Source organism: Pinus tabuliformis, chromosome J (assembly GCF_031772625.1).
Source record: "Pinus tabuliformis cultivar Carrire ecotype Pingquan chromosome J, CPIR1, whole genome shotgun sequence".
NCBI lineage: Eukaryota > Viridiplantae > Streptophyta > Pinopsida > Pinales > Pinaceae > Pinus > Pinus tabuliformis.
Genome location: NC_142295.1, coordinates 295237430 through 295255263, shown reverse-complemented (window position 1 = coordinate 295255263; position 17834 = coordinate 295237430). Strand labels below are relative to the sequence as shown.

The 17834-nt window shown below is 40.3% G+C and overlaps 1 protein-coding gene across 1 annotated transcript in view; it reads left to right on the top strand.

Annotated features, from left to right (window-relative positions):
- Positions 1-1169: 1169 nt before the first annotated feature.
- LOC149226926 (uncharacterized) overlaps positions 1170-17834 on the top strand; it is a 165687-nt gene continuing 149022 nt past the window's right edge. Inside the window, exon 1 of the mRNA XM_089377635.1 lies at positions 1170-5021. Within this exon, the coding sequence (XP_089233761.1) occupies positions 2096-5021 (2926 nt within the window). The 5' untranslated portion in view covers positions 1170-2095. The remainder of the gene's footprint in view (positions 5022-17834) is intronic.

The window sequence follows — 17834 nt, the reverse complement described above, 5'->3', positions numbered from 1 at the left end:
CTTAAAAGGGCACTAGGTAACAATCAAACAACGCAAACAATGCTTCCATCCCTAGATGATGATGGAAGAGTCATTTTAGAACCAGAAGGTATTTTGTCTACTAGAGAAAGAAAGCTTCGATATCGTACTATCAAGAAGCTTCGATATCGTACTATCAAGGAATATCTGATCAAGTGGAAGGACTTACCCGAAGAAGAAGCTTCTTGGGAGAATGAAGCATTTTGTCAACAACATCTGTCGTTATGTATGCTTTGAGGACAAAGCATTCTTTCGAGAGGAAGACAATGTTATGTAAACATTAGTTAGATTAAGTTTATTATTTAATTTTCAGTTAAATTAGACGAAAGGGCATGATCATAAAATTATGCCCTTTCCCCAAAGGGTGTCCATGGCGATATATAAGCCAGGAACCCCATTTGTAATCATCATCATCTGTAATTCATCTTTTAATAAAATATTTATACATATATTACTGTTTTTCAAGAATTTTCCGCATTACCTTTTCCCTGCATTATACTTATATATACATTATTTTTCATCTTATTTACATGGATCCTCTTATAAACTAAATATAAAAAACTTTCAAATATCATTATTTACATGGATCCTCTTATAAACTTAATATAAATAACTTTCAAATATCGTTACCATTACCTTTTGCTTCCATTGTATTAGCTTTCCTCCTCTCTTTTAAGATAGTGTCCCAAAAATAAATGCTTGTTCTTATAAAATCAAAACATAGACAACTTTCAACTTTCAAATGTCATTGACCAGAATAAAAACTCTTTATTTACAAAAACACACCACTAAAACTACCTATATCAAAATATATCAATTATTCTCTGATTATTTTAAATATCCCATTATTTGATATACCAATTATTCTCCGATTATCTTAAATACTCCCATTATTTTAAATAACCTGAAACAGACGGGAAAATTTTTTTATGCCCACATAAATTTGATCACTTTATAACTTGATAAATCTGTATAGATTTCTATGTTAACCTCATAAATTTAAAATCAATTGTCTATATAATTTCATATTATTCTGATTCCATGACATGTTCTGGCCAGTCTGTGTCTTTAGCCGGTGACATGAGACTCAGAGCTGCCCCAAATAAGAGTTTCATCTTTGCCCGGTGGAAGCATACCAGAAACCCCCAAAATGGAAGTGGACGCGATGAATGCTTTGAAATTAAACGAGAATCTGAGCATTTTAAAATTAAGCAAGCATGAACATATTAAAATACAATATAGTGTCGATAACGCCGAATTGACAGCTAGTTATTTATTTGTATATGTTATACTGGATCGGTCATGGGCAGGCCCCAGAGGAGAAAAGATAATATGCAAATAAAAAACATTGAGCATGCTTGCGCACCATGCTTAAAGGTGGCGTACCAGGGTTCATGGTAGGATTGGGATATCGACGTGTTGGATTTAGGGCTTAGGATAGTGGAATTAATAATGATGCTCGTCTATGAGTTACAGTTATTCGTCCATACCATTCCACGAAAGTGGTGGTTTCTTGCCCAGATAACATTAGCGGTTGATCACAAATGCATAGGAAGATTCCTTCATCTGCCACACTGGATGAGTGGTGCCCATAACTGTGGCAGTTGGAAATTGAAATTAAATGAACGAGGAGTAAGAGGGGCAGGGTCAATGATTGAAGGCTGGAATATTGAGAGGTGCACTATCAGGTATTCATCCCACAAATTACTTTCTGAAATGACTAAGATGCCAATTGCATTGGCATTCACATTAGTATCATTTTCTGAGGTAATTTCATTAGAGGAGAGGATTGACTTTGCTGGTTTTCCATTGTGTTTTTTCCACTTGCACTGTAATTCTATGGTTGTATTTAAGTTGTTGAACCAGAGTCTGCATAACAAAGCCCAGAGGTCCAGAGTGGGTTTCTGACTACTTTGTGATTTTTTGGCATTTTGGATGCCTGTTGCTGTTTTCATTACTCATATGGGTTTTCATGGTCTTCTCCAAAATTCTGGTCATTATGACAACATGCTTAACTCTTCCTGAACATTTTGACACACAATGAGGCTATTGCCAAGATAAGCAGAGGCCAAACAACATGAGGAAACCTGAAATGTCCCTGAGTATTTCATTGAGAGTACTTGTGGTTGTCCTTCTGGTGGTTCAGCTTGATGGGCTTAATGAAGAAGGACAATGTCTGCTTGAGTTTAAAAGAAAGCTTGATCACTTCAGTAAATTGAAAAGTTGGGTGTCCACCGATGAGAATCCCTGTAATTGGGAGGGTGTAGAGTGCATAAACAGTACTGGTAATCCTAGAGTATGGTCCCTCAATCTCAGTGGTATGAATTTAACAGGGAGTTTGTCCCCCAATATTGCAAATTTGACTTCTCTGAGAGTTTTTAACGTTTCAAAGAACGAGCTGTCGGGTGAGATGCTGCCAGAGTTTGGGGACTGCTTACAGCTGGAGATTCTTGATGTGAGTACCAATAAGCTGCAAGGTAAAATCCCTTTGCAGTTAGGCAAGTTATCGTCCTTGACAAAACTTTATTTGTTTGAGAATGACATTGGTGGAAATCTGCCACAAGAGCTTGGTAACCTTTCATCTCTTGTGGAGCTTCTTATCTATACCAATAATCTTACTGGTTCATTGCCTACATCGTTTAAGAATCTCAAGAACTTGAAAGTCTTCCGAGCCGGGCAGAATATGCTGTCAGGTCCAATTCCCCCAGAAATGGGCGAGTGTGATAGCTTGCAGGTTCTTGGATTGGCTCACAATAATTTTCAAGGTGAAATTCCGAAGGAGTTAGGAAAGCTTCGTAACTTAACGACATTGATATTGTGGGTGAACGGATTCTCGGGTTCAATTCCTAAAGAGCTCGGAAATTGCAACAAGTTAGAGATGATTGCTTTGTATGAAACCAATTTGGTTGGAAGGATTCCAGTGGAGCTTGGAAACTTGCAAAATCTAAAGAAACTATATCTGTATAGGAATAATTTGAATGGAACAATCCCATGGCAGCTAGCAAACTGTGCTTCTGCAATTGAGGTTGATCTCTCTGAAAACATGTTGACAGGAAACATTCCTTCAGAGCTTAGTCGCATAAAAGGTTTGCGGCTGCTTCAACTGTTTGAGAACCAACTTACGGGAAATATTCCTCGAGAACTGGGGCAGTTAAGACATTTAGAGAGATTGGATCTATCCATCAATCAACTTACTGGCAGTATCCCAACTGAATTCCAATATTTGACTTCTTTGGAACATCTACAACTTTTTGATAATTTCCTGAATGGTATAATTCCTCCAGAGATCGGAATTTACAGTAGACTAACAGTGCTTGATCTGTCAGAAAATCTTCTCAGTGGGAGTATACCAAGTCAAGTTTGCAAGCTTGGAAAATTGCAACTGTTAAATCTTTGGTCCAATCAGCTGGTGGGGAATATTCCTTACGGTGTGAAGACCTGCAAATCCCTAATGCAGCTGCGTCTGGGAGAGAACAAACTGACTGGTAGCCTACCCGTAGAGCTTTGCCGACTTGTAAATTTGACTGCTGTTGAATTATATCAGAACCAGTTCAGCGGATTAATTCCACCAGAGCTAGGGAACTGCAAAAGCCTGGAGAGGCTTCACTTGTCCAATAACTATTTGGTGGGTCACCTACTGCCCGAGCTTGGGAATCTTTCGCAACTAGTGACTTTTAATATCTCATCAAATAAACTTACAGGAAGCATTCCTCCACAGCTTGCCAAATGCACAAAACTTCAACGACTTGACATGAGCAGAAATTCTTTTACTGGCAGTCTCCCAAAAGAGATGGGCAATCTTCTTGCTTTGGAATTACTGAAGCTTTCTGATAACAAACTGTCAGGACGGATACCTGGTATTCTTGGAGGGTTTTCCCATTTGACAGAACTGCAAATGGGTGGGAATAACTTTTCAGGACCTATCCCACCACAACTTGGTCATCTTACAGGCTTGCAGATTGCTCTAAATCTGAGTTTGAATAGGCTTTCAGGAGAAATACCATATGAACTGGGCAACCTGAGTTTGTTAGAATCCATATATCTCAATAACAATCAATTTGTTGGTCAAATTCCTGCTTCATTTGGAAATCTTTACAGTTTGATCGTGTGCAATGTTTCATACAATAACCTTACCGGGCCTCTGCCTAATATAACTATATTTCGCAACATGCCTGTTAGTTGTTTCATTGAAAATCAAGGGCTCTGTGGACGACCATTGCCAGATGCATGCCAGCCCTTAAATGTATGGCCATCGGCCCTTCCACCTGCCTGGCGGGAGACGAAAACCCCAATGGGGCAAATTGTGGCCATAGTTGCTGGAGTGGTAGGGGGGTCTTCATTGATTATTTTGGTGGCCATTAAATTTTTCCTAAGGCGGTCAGTACGTGTGCTTGTCCCTTCTGAAGATCAACAATCTGTTATGTCAGATGTTTACTTTTTCCCAAAAGAGGGCTTCACTTTCCAGGATCTAGTAGAAGCCACGGATAATTTCTCTGAGACAGTTGTGATTGGAAGAGGAGCATGTGGAACAGTTTATAAAGCCATCATGCCCTCGGGAGAATTTATTGCTGTCAAAAAGCTGGTTTCTCAAAGGGAAGGAAACAACGTAGAAAATGGCTTCAATGCTGAGATATCTACTCTTGGTAAAATCAGACATCGCAATATCGTGAAGCTGTATGGTTTTTCCTATCACCGTGAATCGAATCTTCTTTTGTATGAGTATATGCCAAAAGGAAGCTTGGGCGAGCTGCTTCATGGAAAAACATCTGTATTAGATTGGGATATTCGCTACAAAATTGCCCTAGGAGCTGCAGAGGGGCTATCATATCTACATCATGATTGCAAACCACGTATTATTCATCGAGATATAAAGTCCAATAATATTCTACTCGATGATAATTTTGAAGCTCACGTAGGAGATTTTGGACTGGCCAAGCTGATTGATGTTCCGTATTCAAAGTCAATGTCTGCTGTTGCAGGCTCATATGGCTATATTGCTCCTGGTAAGTTATGTCTGCAGCCTGAATGAATTCTTATTTACTAATTCTCAGTTATTCAATATGCAATATGCTATAGTAATTTATCTGATGAGTTTCTGCTGCATGAAGATTGTTTCTTTGTGGAAAATCCTAGGCAGATACTTCAAATTTATTATTCAAGAGGACGCTTACTTCCTTTGACTCATTTTATGATCTTCAGTCATGGAACCATTCATCTATTGTTTACTGAGCAAGCAACAAAGTCAGGGATCAATTGTTGCCAATGGTACACATGTCAATCAAACACCATCAGGAGAAGGGTGGCCATGCAGGTCCTGTAGGTCTTTTGGGGTGAAACATAACCTTGCATGATGAGTTCTATTTCAAAGAATTGAAGAAGCGGGTAGTTCATTTATACTTAAAGAAATACAACTATAGTTAGTAATCAACAAGAAAACAGTTCAGTAATAATATGATGACAGGCAAAGAGTGATTGATATCCATTTCAAAGAAATTAGGCAGCTGGTAGTTCATTTATAAATCAAGAAATACAACTACAGTTAGTAATCAACAAGAAAATAGTTCAATAATAATATGATGACAGGCAAAGAATGGTCAACGGTAGTAAGGCTAATGGGGCATTGGTTCACTAGCAAGATTGGTGGAGTGTTAAGCTGTACACCAGGGCTGCATTCCCACTGTGGTTTGGCCCACCCATATGACATGAACTCCACAGGGATGAGGCCAGTTGCAAATCCTGGGCAATTTTGACAGATAACTATGCCATAGATCTAGCACCTAAGCTGAAGGAAGTTGGTCCTTTGTGGTGCAGTCCCTAGTGGCCTGTTTCTTGAAGCACTTCCAAAATAAGGGTGTTAAGAATTGGTGTCCATGGCTAGTTACTCATTGTATATTCAGTCAAGCACTATGGGTATGTGACAATTAAGTTATACTTTGGGAATCCTTAACACTGGACCATTAGTGCAGGAACTATCCCTAACCTCTCATACGAAAGCCCATTCTTATGATCAATGCCTTTTATTCTCATGCCTGTGAGCTCTCACTTGCTGTATTTGTAAGAAAACTGGAATGGGTACGAAAGCCCTTCCAGTAACCTCAGCTAGATTTTACCATTATTCATGCAAACTGAAAATATCTCAGCAATCTTGGCTAGGCTTTTACGGGCGTATGACTGGGGATGAATTTGGCCATTTTTGTCTAGTTGTCTAATATTACTATAATTTGACATTTGTTTATTTGATTTTATTGTCCTAGGAAGACATGTGATTAAATCCATTGAGTTATTCCTTTATTCTTTAGAAGTTAGACCAGGTAGAGGCATTATGGTACTGATTGAAGGTTCCTCTCCACTTTATTTTCCTAGCAGCTTTCTCACGTGCTAATAGATTGTGCTATGTCTTTCCTTATTTCTACTAGGATAAATGTAACTTTGCTCTCTTCCCATGTGGCTTGCTAATGGGCTATGATGAAATCCATGCAAGATTTTACATTTCAACTCGGCCACATGGAAAATAACTGTTGCATCATCATACAATAATATATTTTCTTCTAGTTAGAAGTTGAGAAGATTATTACATTGGTTCAATAAGGATATATCTAGCTAGCAATAATTATCCTTGGTCTAGACTTCCTTTACTTCCTTCAATTATCCCAATACTTCTATCAAAAATTGCTTGAGCAGTTGAAGTTGTCATGTTGCCTCCAAGTCAATGAAAATCTTCCAGATTTCTACGATAGATTAGTAAAGTTGCTATTATTAATAAGAATTTCGGAAAATATCTTCTAGATAAATTGACAAGGCCAATAAAACATCACATTTGATGCATACTAATTGGGATTTCCATTCTTGGCTGACTTGAACCTTTTTTCGGTGCATCTCTATGCCTACAGCCATCTCCTCCTTGGTCAATGGCATTGTATGCACTTTGTAAATTGTGTTGTGACTTGTAAACATATATTTGAAAGAGTCGTCTGTATATTTCTGCTTTTCAAGTGTTGTCCCTAGATGAGTTAAGTGCTCAAGCTAAAGTTAGGGGTTTTTTGTTTATCCATGAAGCTAGAATTATTCATTAATTCTTATTCTGGCCTTGTTGCAGCAATAACTGAACTAAGGTACATGTTTCTTGTTATATGTGTTATATCCTAGTTTTGACCCCTGGAAAAAATACATTAAACTGTGTATTATTTTGTATGATGTGGTTTATGTGACAGAATTCAAGCCATGTGAGTTGAGTTATAATGACCTTGCTTTGTAAAAATGTGAAATGCATCGTAAATGTTCCTATTTCAAGGCTTGCAACCCACCAAAAGTGGGTACCCCTAGGAGAAATTTTATCCTAATCATCTTCTTCCAGCCGACAGTCAACAGCCCCTGACAACCACCTTGTAGCTGATGTGATGTCATTTTATCTCCGCCACCTGCATCAGCCATATGTTTCCTCGCCCATTTGTTAAGAGTGCATGCTAGAAGGTGGACAATCCGATCCAAAAGGTATGTTATTCATTATGCAATCGAGTGCTTATGCTTGTTTTTCATTTGGGCATTTGGCATGGATTATTGGGTGACTTGGAAAAAGGAAGGGTTTTGACTGTAGCTTTTTTCCTCACTTTAAATGGAGGGTTAATCTTCAATCCTAGTCTAGTAAGACCTCTCCTAATGGCCCATGGCTTTAGGAAGGGCACTACTTGGCAAACCTCGATTGAAATAGCATGGTCCCGTTTTCCCATTCCATACTTATCACTTCCCTCTGAAGTTTGAACGTTACGAGCCCTATACTCCACCTCCCATCTCTGGGTCCACATGACCATGGGTCCACTGGCTTCTAGCACACCCCCTCCCCTTGTCCACATATATAGGTCGGGCCTGGAAACTTTGCCTTGGGAGCTTGATGCAGCTAAAAGAAAAGTAAAAGCATATCATGGCAACAAGCAAGAAACAAAAGAAAAAGAAAATTATAAAATGCAAAAGATGGCCGGGACATTAATATTAACACATGGGCAAAAACCAACCATTGGCTCTACCCCTTATCATTATAGCCATCATCCTGTTCCTAGGATCAATGTTGCCTCGTCATATCATAAAAGGAACCCTTGCATGTCCTAACCCCTGGTGAGTGATGAACTGCCCCACCACTAAGGGGGTAATCACTGCTACATATCATTCACAACATGCTCTCATTTTCTAGAGCTTTGAGTAAGGGGATAATCACTGCTACATATCATTCACAACATGCTCTCATTTTCTAGAGCTTTGAGTAGTAATACAAAGAAAAATCAAGAAAAGGAAAAAGATAATAAGAGGGGTGGAAAAACAAAGGCCGAGGTAACTCATTCATTCAGGCTTGCCCCATCTTCACATCTGTATGCTCAGAATTTGGATTTCCTCATCATTGCTACCCCTTTGACCATGGCATTTGGCCTTGAGACCCCTTTTTGCCCCCTTCGTTCCTTTATTATTCATATGCCACCTATTGATTGAAGGATGTACCAAGGACCTATCTTTCCCCTTAGTGGTTGGGAACACCTAATAGGGTCGTTTATTAGCCATTCCTACCTAGGGAGTGTTACCCCTCAAAGTAGCAGGGGTCCTAGGAGGGGATCCTATAGAGCAACTACTAGGTCAAGGGCAACAATGGAGCGATAGTCCAATGTCACCTCAGCTAAGGCTTCCTACTCTTTATGGAATTTCACCAATGGGAGGGGATCCGGTATAAGAGGAACCACAAGGATGAGTTGATCAGTGAATGGATAGAGAGTGATTCATAGAGCCTATTCACAAGAGAGACTCAATTATGTGGGTGACTTGCTTAAGAAGCAAGTTGATGGGCTCTTTGGGAAGGGCTAGGAGGATACTTAAGCCTAGGGTTTGAGAATATCTCTTGACAAGAGGCTTCCTAGGTCTAAGGATCCTTGTGGAGAAATGGCTTAGATGTAATCCTTGTAGAATATGAGTTACAAAGTTGTGGGATTGCAGAGAAGCCAACCAGACCTAAACTAGGTCAAGGGTATGGCTTTGATCACTCAAAGAGGGGCTTGACTTAATTGGGGAGGAGTGTTAGGATATTCCGACACATAGGAAATAGTTAAGTTCAACTTGGTCTAGTATAGAGTTAGGTAAAGTGTGTTTTTTTACCGTTGTACATTTTGTAACTTACAATCCGACGGTCACGATATGTAGTGATCCGACGGTTCACTCTCTCCTCGGTATTACCGACACTTGATCCGTGGCTTGACACCCGATTGGTCCATGAGTTCTATTTAAAGCGCATGGAGGGTCATTGTTCGGGTAATCCGTGCATGAGAGAAGCTTATGTAAATTTTCATTCTTTGATTAATAAATTGCCTGAAGTGGCCGCGTTGGCTCAGGCTGTGGACTGTTTCCCTCTTTGACGGTTTTAACCACGTCAAAAATACTGGTGTATTGATCTGTGATCTGGTTGTGAGCGGTGTCCTTTTGGTGTTCTTTCTGAGGAACTTACCCTGTAAATTCCTACATGGTATCAGAGCTATTTGAGGGCCGCGTCCGTTGGTGATCCAAATCTGAAGCCGGTAGAACTGCATGCGGCTGTCGTTTCCTAGATCTACTGTTTCTGACTGCTTTCGGGCTGAGAGGACTGCTCTGTTGTGTTCGGAGCATCTGTTCCAGTGAGGAACCCCTTTCGTTTCACGCGAAAAGGTTTCCGGTAGCCCTATCTGCGTCATTTTTAAGATCTGGAGGTATACAGTGTTTATCTGCAGTTTACTGTTATTTTCTCTTTGGTTATTTCGGTTTCTGTTTATTTAGCCTTTTTTATTACCGGATCTATACCTTTCATTTCTGCGTATGCTCTTTGCCCTGCGACTCTGTGCGATCTGGGCAAATCAGAAACAGAAAGGAAGTTTTTTTCTCATGCGTATGCTCTTTTCCCTGCACCTTAGTGTGATCTTGGAAAATCAGAAACATTGAGAAAAATATTTAGTTTCCGGCTAAAGCTAACTTCGAGCCGTAAGGTTCGTTTTTCTTTGCATATTCGTGTTGGGTTTTGTGTTTTTGTTTTGTAGGAAAAAAGAGCTTTCTCAAGGCAAGCACGCAACCCAAGGCCCCCCCCCTCTCTCTCTCTCTCAAATTTTTTGTATAGCTCAATTGGTTCAAAGCTATTTTAAGAGAGTAGAGATCTTGGGTTCAAATCTCCATTTTGTGGGGGCGTTTTTTTCATTCCCGCACATTCGCGCACTTTGCTAGCAACTTCAACAATTTTTTTTTCAAAAAACCATAACTTCTTCATCCGGAAGCCTTTTTCAGAGCCGTTTTTTTTAAAATAGCCTAATTTTTCGAGAACTATCCATTGGAACACTTACTTTCAGCATCTTCAGCTTCAGTTTTTTTAAAATGGAAAGTCCATGCCAAGTCATTCTTGACAGCACTAACTACTTCCAATGGATATCCTACATGGAAGATTTACTTAGAAGTAAAGGTCTCTACAGAATAGCCACAGGCCAAGAGAAGAAACCAAAAGATGAAGACAAGGCTGCAAAATGGGAAAATAGACAAGATCAAGCACGTGGTTTGATAGGGATGTCTATTTCTCCTGATCTTAGATTCCATATTGCAGAACTTGATACTCCTCATGAAGCATTGGAACAAATCACTAAAGTTTTTGGGATTAAAAATGAAATTAGAGCCCATCAACTTGAAAATGAGTTGCTTACATTGGATCCTAATAATTTTTCTTGCATTGAAGATTTCTTGTCCAAATTCAAGACCCTTAGATATCTCTTGGAAGGTGTTAAGGTTAAGAAAGAAGATAGTAACCTTATTTATTCCATCCTTACTAAGTTGGGACCAGCCTACTCTGTATTTGTTTCCACCTTCCATTCTACAAAGGAAGCTTTCATTTGTCAAGGAAAAGACTACAAGGCCCCTTCCTTTGACTCTTTTTGTGATTCTTTAATAAGAGAACAAGAAAAACTCTTACACCTTGGTCTTCTTAATCTTGGAAACTCTTCCAAGAAAGCGTTAGCCGCCCAGCAGCAACCAAATTCAAAGAATCCTAAGAAGTCATATCCTAAAAAGAATGGTCCTAAACCAAACAAGGGTCCTAAGCAAACTCAGCCTCAAAATGAAAGATCATTTCAGCAAAATGATAAGACCAATAAAAACAAATGGAAGAAGACTGATAGACATTGTAACTTTTGTAATCGAGATGGACACTTAGAATCTAAATGCTTTAAGAAGATGGAAGCCTTGGAAGCCGCAATGAAGAAACATAACATCCATGTGGAGCATTCTTCAACTTCAACTTCAACTTCATCTTCAGGAATGGCACTTTCTGCATGTCGTTGTCAATCATCTCAGTCTGGTTATGCATTAAATGTATCTTCTTCTTCTCATTCTCATGAGTGGCTCATTGATTCTGGAGCCTCTTATCACATGGCCAAAAACAAAGCCATGTTTTCTTCTTTAAATGATTGTAACACCAAAAATATATATGTTGGTGATGATAGATCTCTTAATGTTGTAGGGACTGGAACTGTTCATCTAGACAATGGTCAGTTTAATGATGTATTATGTGTTCCAACCTTATCCTGCAACCTTCTATCTGTATATCAGATAACTCATTCAGGTGAAGGTAAAATTGTTGAATTTTCACCTCATGATGTTGTAATCAAGGACTTAAAAGATCCTAAACAGATTTTAGCTACTGGTATTGCTGATGATTCCACAAGGTTGTATAAGTTTCACAACTTTGGGTCATCAAATCTTCCCTCAGTATTTGTTGCTCATAATGATGAAGTGAGCAAACTTTGGCATGAGCGATTTGGTCACTTAAACTATCGCTCCCTTCAGCATCTATGTAAAGAAAATATGGTGACAGGTCTTCCTATGGTATCTTGCAGAGATGGTGTTTGTTCCGGATGTGTACTCGGAAAACATCATCGGGACAGTTTTGAAAAACGTGCCTCTTGGCACGCCTCAGCCCCTTTACAGCTTGTGCACAGTGATTTATGTGGTCCACTTCCTGTTGCTTCATTCTCTGGCTGCAAGTATTTCTTAACTTTCATTGATGATTTCTCCAGACGCACTTGGGTATACTTCTTAAAACTCAAGAGCGAAGTATTTAACACATTTTTGGCCTTCAAAGCCTTTGTTGAAAAACAATCTGGACATCAAATTCTTAAGCTAAGAACTGATAATGGTGGAGAATATGTTAAAAACACATTCATCAACTTTTGCACCGAAATGGAATTCAAATGCAACATACTGTTCCATACACTCCACAACAAAATGGTGTAGCTGAAAGGAAAAATCGCACCTTAAAGGAAATGGCTAATTGTATGCTGCAATCTAAAGGACTCAGTCTTAGTTTTTGGGCCGAAGCAATTAATTGTGCAAATTATATAATCAATCGCACTCCTACTAAGGTTCTAAAGAATATCACTCCAGAAGAAGCTTGGAGTTCCATTAAACCAGATGTAAGTCACTTTCGTGTTTTTGGAAGTGAAGCATGGGCCCATATTCCAGATGAAAAGCATAAAGCTTTAGAACCTAAGAGTGAGAAATGTACTTTTGTTGGATATTCTGAAGATGTAAAAGGTTATAGACTTATTCCATTTAAGTCCAAAAATGTTATCATTAGAAGAGATGTAAAATTTGATGAAAATAAATCGGCCTGCGAGCCTAGTCCGGCGGATGTGCCACCTCTTCCTATCTCTTCTACTTTTGAAAACATTTCTTCTTCAGATGATGAAAGTGAGGATGACAATCCTCCCCCACCTTCTCAGGATCCTCAACTTCCAAGATGGGTTCGTGCTACTCGGGATGCAGCAGGTGATCTTGCCGGTGATCCTACAGATCAGCGACGTACACGTTCTCAGTTTGAAAGAGCCTCTTCTTTACTGGCTCAAGCTCCAGTAAATCATGATCCTGACACTTTTGCAGAAGCTTCAGGCCATCCACATTGGGAAGCAGCTATGAATGAAGAATATCATTCATTGTTGGCAAATGATACATGGGATCTTGTTCCTCTACCAAAGGGACGCAAACTTGTTAGATGTAAATGGGTTTACAGAACCAAGTATGGACCAGATGGGAAAGTTGATAAACATAAAGCTCGTCTTGTTGCTAAGGGCTTTTCACAGGTTGAAGGCATTGACTACACTGAAACCTTCTCCCCTGTTGCCAAAATGAACTCTATCCGCCTTGTTCTTTCCCTTGCTGCCTCTTTAAAATGGGAAGTCCATCAGATGGATGTTAAATCTGCCTTCTTGCATGGGGACTTGCATGAAGAAATCTATATGGAACAACCCATTGGCTTCATCCAAACAGACTCCAGCCTTGTATGTCGACTTAAGAAATCTCTTTATGGTCTCAAGCAAGCTCCTCGGGCTTGGTATGCCAAAATGGATAGCTTTCTTTTAGAATCTGGCTTTTCTAGGTGTTATTCTGACAATACTGTCTACACCAAGAAAGTGGGCAACTCTCTTATCATCCTTGTTCTTTATGTTGATGATCTTATTCTTACTGGTAGTGATCCCAACTTTATAAACCATGTGAAGTCCAGCCTTAAAAAGAAATTTGAAATGACAGACTTAGGACACTTACACTATTTTCTCGGTCTTCAAGTCTTGCAATCCAAGGAGGGTATTTCCCTTTCCCAGTCCAAGTATGCTTGTGATATTCTTCGTCATTTTCACATGGAAGACTGTAAGCCAGCCCCTTCTCCCTTTCAGTCTGGAGTCAAACTTTCAGTCTCTTGTACTTCTCCTGAAGTTGATGCTACCTTATACCGTCAACTTGTAGGAAAACTCTTGTATTTAACCCATACTCGTCCTGACCTTTCCTTTGCTGTTGGCCTTGTTGCTCGTTTTATGCAAAACCCCCGTGAAAGTCATTGGAAAGCAGCTAAAAGAATACTTCGTTATGTTCGAGGTACAGTACAGTTTGGGATTCATTACAGTGCCAAAGCAGCTCCTCTATTAGTTGGTTTCACTGATTCTGATTGGGCTGGTGACCCTGATGATTGGAAGTCTACTGCCGGTTATGTCTTCACTCTTGGTTCAGGACCTATTACATGGGCTTGTAAGAAACAGGCTGCCATTTCTCTTTCGTCAGCAGAAGCAGAGTATCGTGGTGCCGTGGAAGCTAGTAAGGAAGCCTTGTGGCTTCGTCAGATCCTATCAGAGTTTGGCTTTGAGCAGCAGCATCCAACCACACTTTAGTGTGATAATCAAAGTGCCATTCAGCTATGCAAAGATCCAGTCCAGCATCAGCGCAGCAAACACATTGAACTACACATGCACTTCATCAGAAAGCTCATTCATGACCATGTTCTTGAAGTGCAATATTGTTCAACAGATGATCAGGTTGCAGACATCTTCACAAAGGCTCTCACAGAGGCGAAGTTCACTAAACTTCGATATATGCTTGGAGTTCAGGAAGTTGTCACTAAGGGGGGATAGGCTCTAGTGCCTCCTTCCTTCTCCTATTGTGTCATATTTGTAAATCCTTCAATCCTATCCCAAGTTGTTCTTAAGGGGGATGTTAGGATATTCCGACACATAGGAAATAGTTAAGTTCAACTTGGTCTAGTATAGAGTTAGGTAAAGTGTGTTTCTTTACCGTTGTACATTTTGTAACTTACAATCCGACGGTCACGATATGTAGTGATCCGACGGTTCACTCTCTCCTCGGTATTACCGACACTTGATCCGTGGCTTGACACCCGATTGGTCCATGAGTTCTATTTAAAGCGCATGGAGGGTCATTGTTCGGGTAATCCGTGCATGAGAGAAGCTTATGTAAATTTTCATTCTCTGATTAATAAATTGCCTGAAGTGGCCGCGTTGGCTCAGGCCGTGGACTGTTTCCCTCTTTGAGGGTTTTAACCACGTCAAAAATACTGGTGTATTGATCTGTGATCTGGTTGTGAGCGGTGTCCTTTTGGTGTTCTTTCTGAGGAACTTACCCTGTAAATTCCTACAAGGAGAATAGGATGAAAGGACTAACTTTCTTTTGAGATTTGAATGCTATGATCCAAATGAGGACACTAACCCAAATCAACCTAGGAAGAGAAATGATCCTCGAGCTAGGGCTTGCGATATCTCCAGATTCCATCGTCGAAATTGCTTGAAATTTGGAGGACCCTTTGAGAAGATCCCAACACAGTTGTGGACCAAATTTCAAGGTGTTTGGATGGCTACAAAAGATTCCGCTTGATGCATTAGGTGACCCACTAGGGTTAGGCCTAGAAATTGGAAAAGTGAGGTAAATTTGACCACCAAAGGGATACAAGGATCAGTTTCTTAATGCTTGGGCTTAATGGAGTCAAGATACACATAGATCATCAAATTTCGTGAGCTAAGGAGCCCTACTTGACCTTTGCTAGCCTCTCCAAGGGCAACAACAAGGTCAATAGAGATTTATACTTCAAATTTACGAAGGAGACAAAGTTTCAAGGTCTTTAACCTAAGAGCTGCCTCTAGGAACATTCACCCAATCCCTCAAAGGTCAACACATGCATTTAATTACTTATTCAAGTTCCTAGAAGAATTTCACATTACATTTAACCCATACAAGAATAAAGATAACAATGTACATGCAGTTAACCAGTAAGATAACAATAATAACATCAAAACTTCTACTTACATGAGAGAGAGAGTATATCCATTTATCAACTTCGCATTAGAGAAGCTCCAAAGACAATAGTGAAATCCAAACATCATAGTGCATCAAGAAAAACTCCAAAAATTCATCCCAGCAAAAAGTGCAAAAATCTCATAAGAGATACTAATCCAAGTGATGATGAGTTACAAATGAGGCCTCACTTGTATTTATATGAGCCTCTAATAGTTCAATGGGTTTAATTAGCCTAACAAACCCCTAAAAGTGTCTCTAATGTGCAAAATAACACCCTAATTAGTGACAAGCCCACCAAATAGCTCCATAACATGAAAAATAAGCCTCTCAAGAGGGCAGAATAATCAATATAATGAGTTGTTGGGCCTTTGAGGAGGCCTAATGAAGTCTTGAGTGTGCCATGATGTGAGAATGAACCTCAAACATAGTGGACAAGGGGTTGGCCCCTTGTTTTCCAAGCAAATCCTTGTGGTGCTCCCAAGTGGTTGTGGGGGCACAAGAACATCCTCATGGGTCTCCAAGTAGATTGAAAATGCCTATAGACCATCTGTAAAGGCTAGGATGACGATATAAGCCCTCCCCCTGCAATGTGAGACATCCTCTGGACCCTGGAACATCTGCTAAGTGTATGGTGCAAGTGTGGAGCCAACTGGGCATGGTGAACCAGGTGCATCATCCTCGTCCAAAAGGTGGTACACGAGTAATCAATGAGTGGTGTTGGGGATCCATGAAGTACTCTTTGCTATGGTGGAGGCCCATGGCTCTCAATGCTCACCCTACAACTGTCAATGTGGCCCTCTGGAGGGCTAGCACCCTGTATAGGGAGACCAAGTTCCAAATGGAGACCCACCTGTAATCCTGCATAAGATCCAATGCGTCCCCTTTCCCTCCAATACAACAAATCATTACAATAATCAAGTAAAGGGGCTCACAAGTCATGGAATCAATGGGGCATTTCATGGTGGCATGCCCTTCCATAGTGGGCTTTGGTATGTACAAGTGTCTCCAAGCTCAATAAGGGGGGTAATCAGGAACCCTATTAGGTGGTTTCAACCTTTAAAGGGGATGACATGTCCATGGTACATCCCTCAAATGGTAGGTGGCTCATGATATAGTAATGGAACCGAGTGGGGGATTGGGGGAATCATCCAGACCAGATGTCATGGTGTAAGGGAAACTATAATAGAGGAAGCCCACACTTGTGTATATGAGTGTAGGAAGGAGCAAATCGTAGTACATGAGTTACCCCAACCTCTCTTTTTCCACATTTCTTCATATGCCTTTTGCCTTTGATTGATTTTTCTTCATAACTGCTCGGGACTCTAGGGGATGAGAGCATGATGTGTATTATAATAACAGTGGATACCCCCTTAAGGTGAGGTGGTTCATATCCCACCAGGGGTTGGGACAATCATGTGTTCCTTAATGATGGAGGGGGCTCGTCTCGGACCCATATGAAGCAGGGTGATGGCCGTGAATAAGGGGTAGAGTTCATGTTCGACTTTTGCCCACATGCTAAATTTGTATGTCCCAACCATATTTTGCATTTGGTGGTAGATTTCTTGTTGAGAGTGGTCAAATTATGCGTTTACTTTTATTTTTAGCTGCATCAACCTCCGGGGCATTGTTCCATTCTTGACCCAAGGTGTGGACAAGGGGAGGGGAAGACTAACCCTATGTGGATCCGGATGGGAAAAGAGATGAATATGGCTAAAATGAGTGGAAGGGGGTGATGTATGTGATGATAGGAAGTGGGACCACATAACCAAATTTGGGATTTCACATGTAGTGTCAACCCTAAAGCTAATGGCCAGTAAAGGAGATCCCACAGGACTAGGATACAAGGTTAACCATGGAATTGAGCAATAGAGATAAGAGTAAAAACCTAGCCAACTCTTTCCGCCGAATCCCCCCAACAATCCATGCCCAAAAGTGCCCATGTCAAGTAAGGAAAATTACTCAACTATACCAATGAAAAGCCATAACTTTGGGGTCGGGAGGCCCACCTTTAAGTATGCAATCATAACAAGTGGGCGAAGGACCACATGGCTGGCTCAGGTGGCAGAGACAATGGCACACTGAGCTATCTGGTGGCTACAAGGGGCTGTTGGTTGCCGACTGAGGATCATCTAGGAGAAAATTTTTCTCCTATATACACTACCCACAGGTGGTGGGTAACAAGGAGGTAACCTTATTACCCA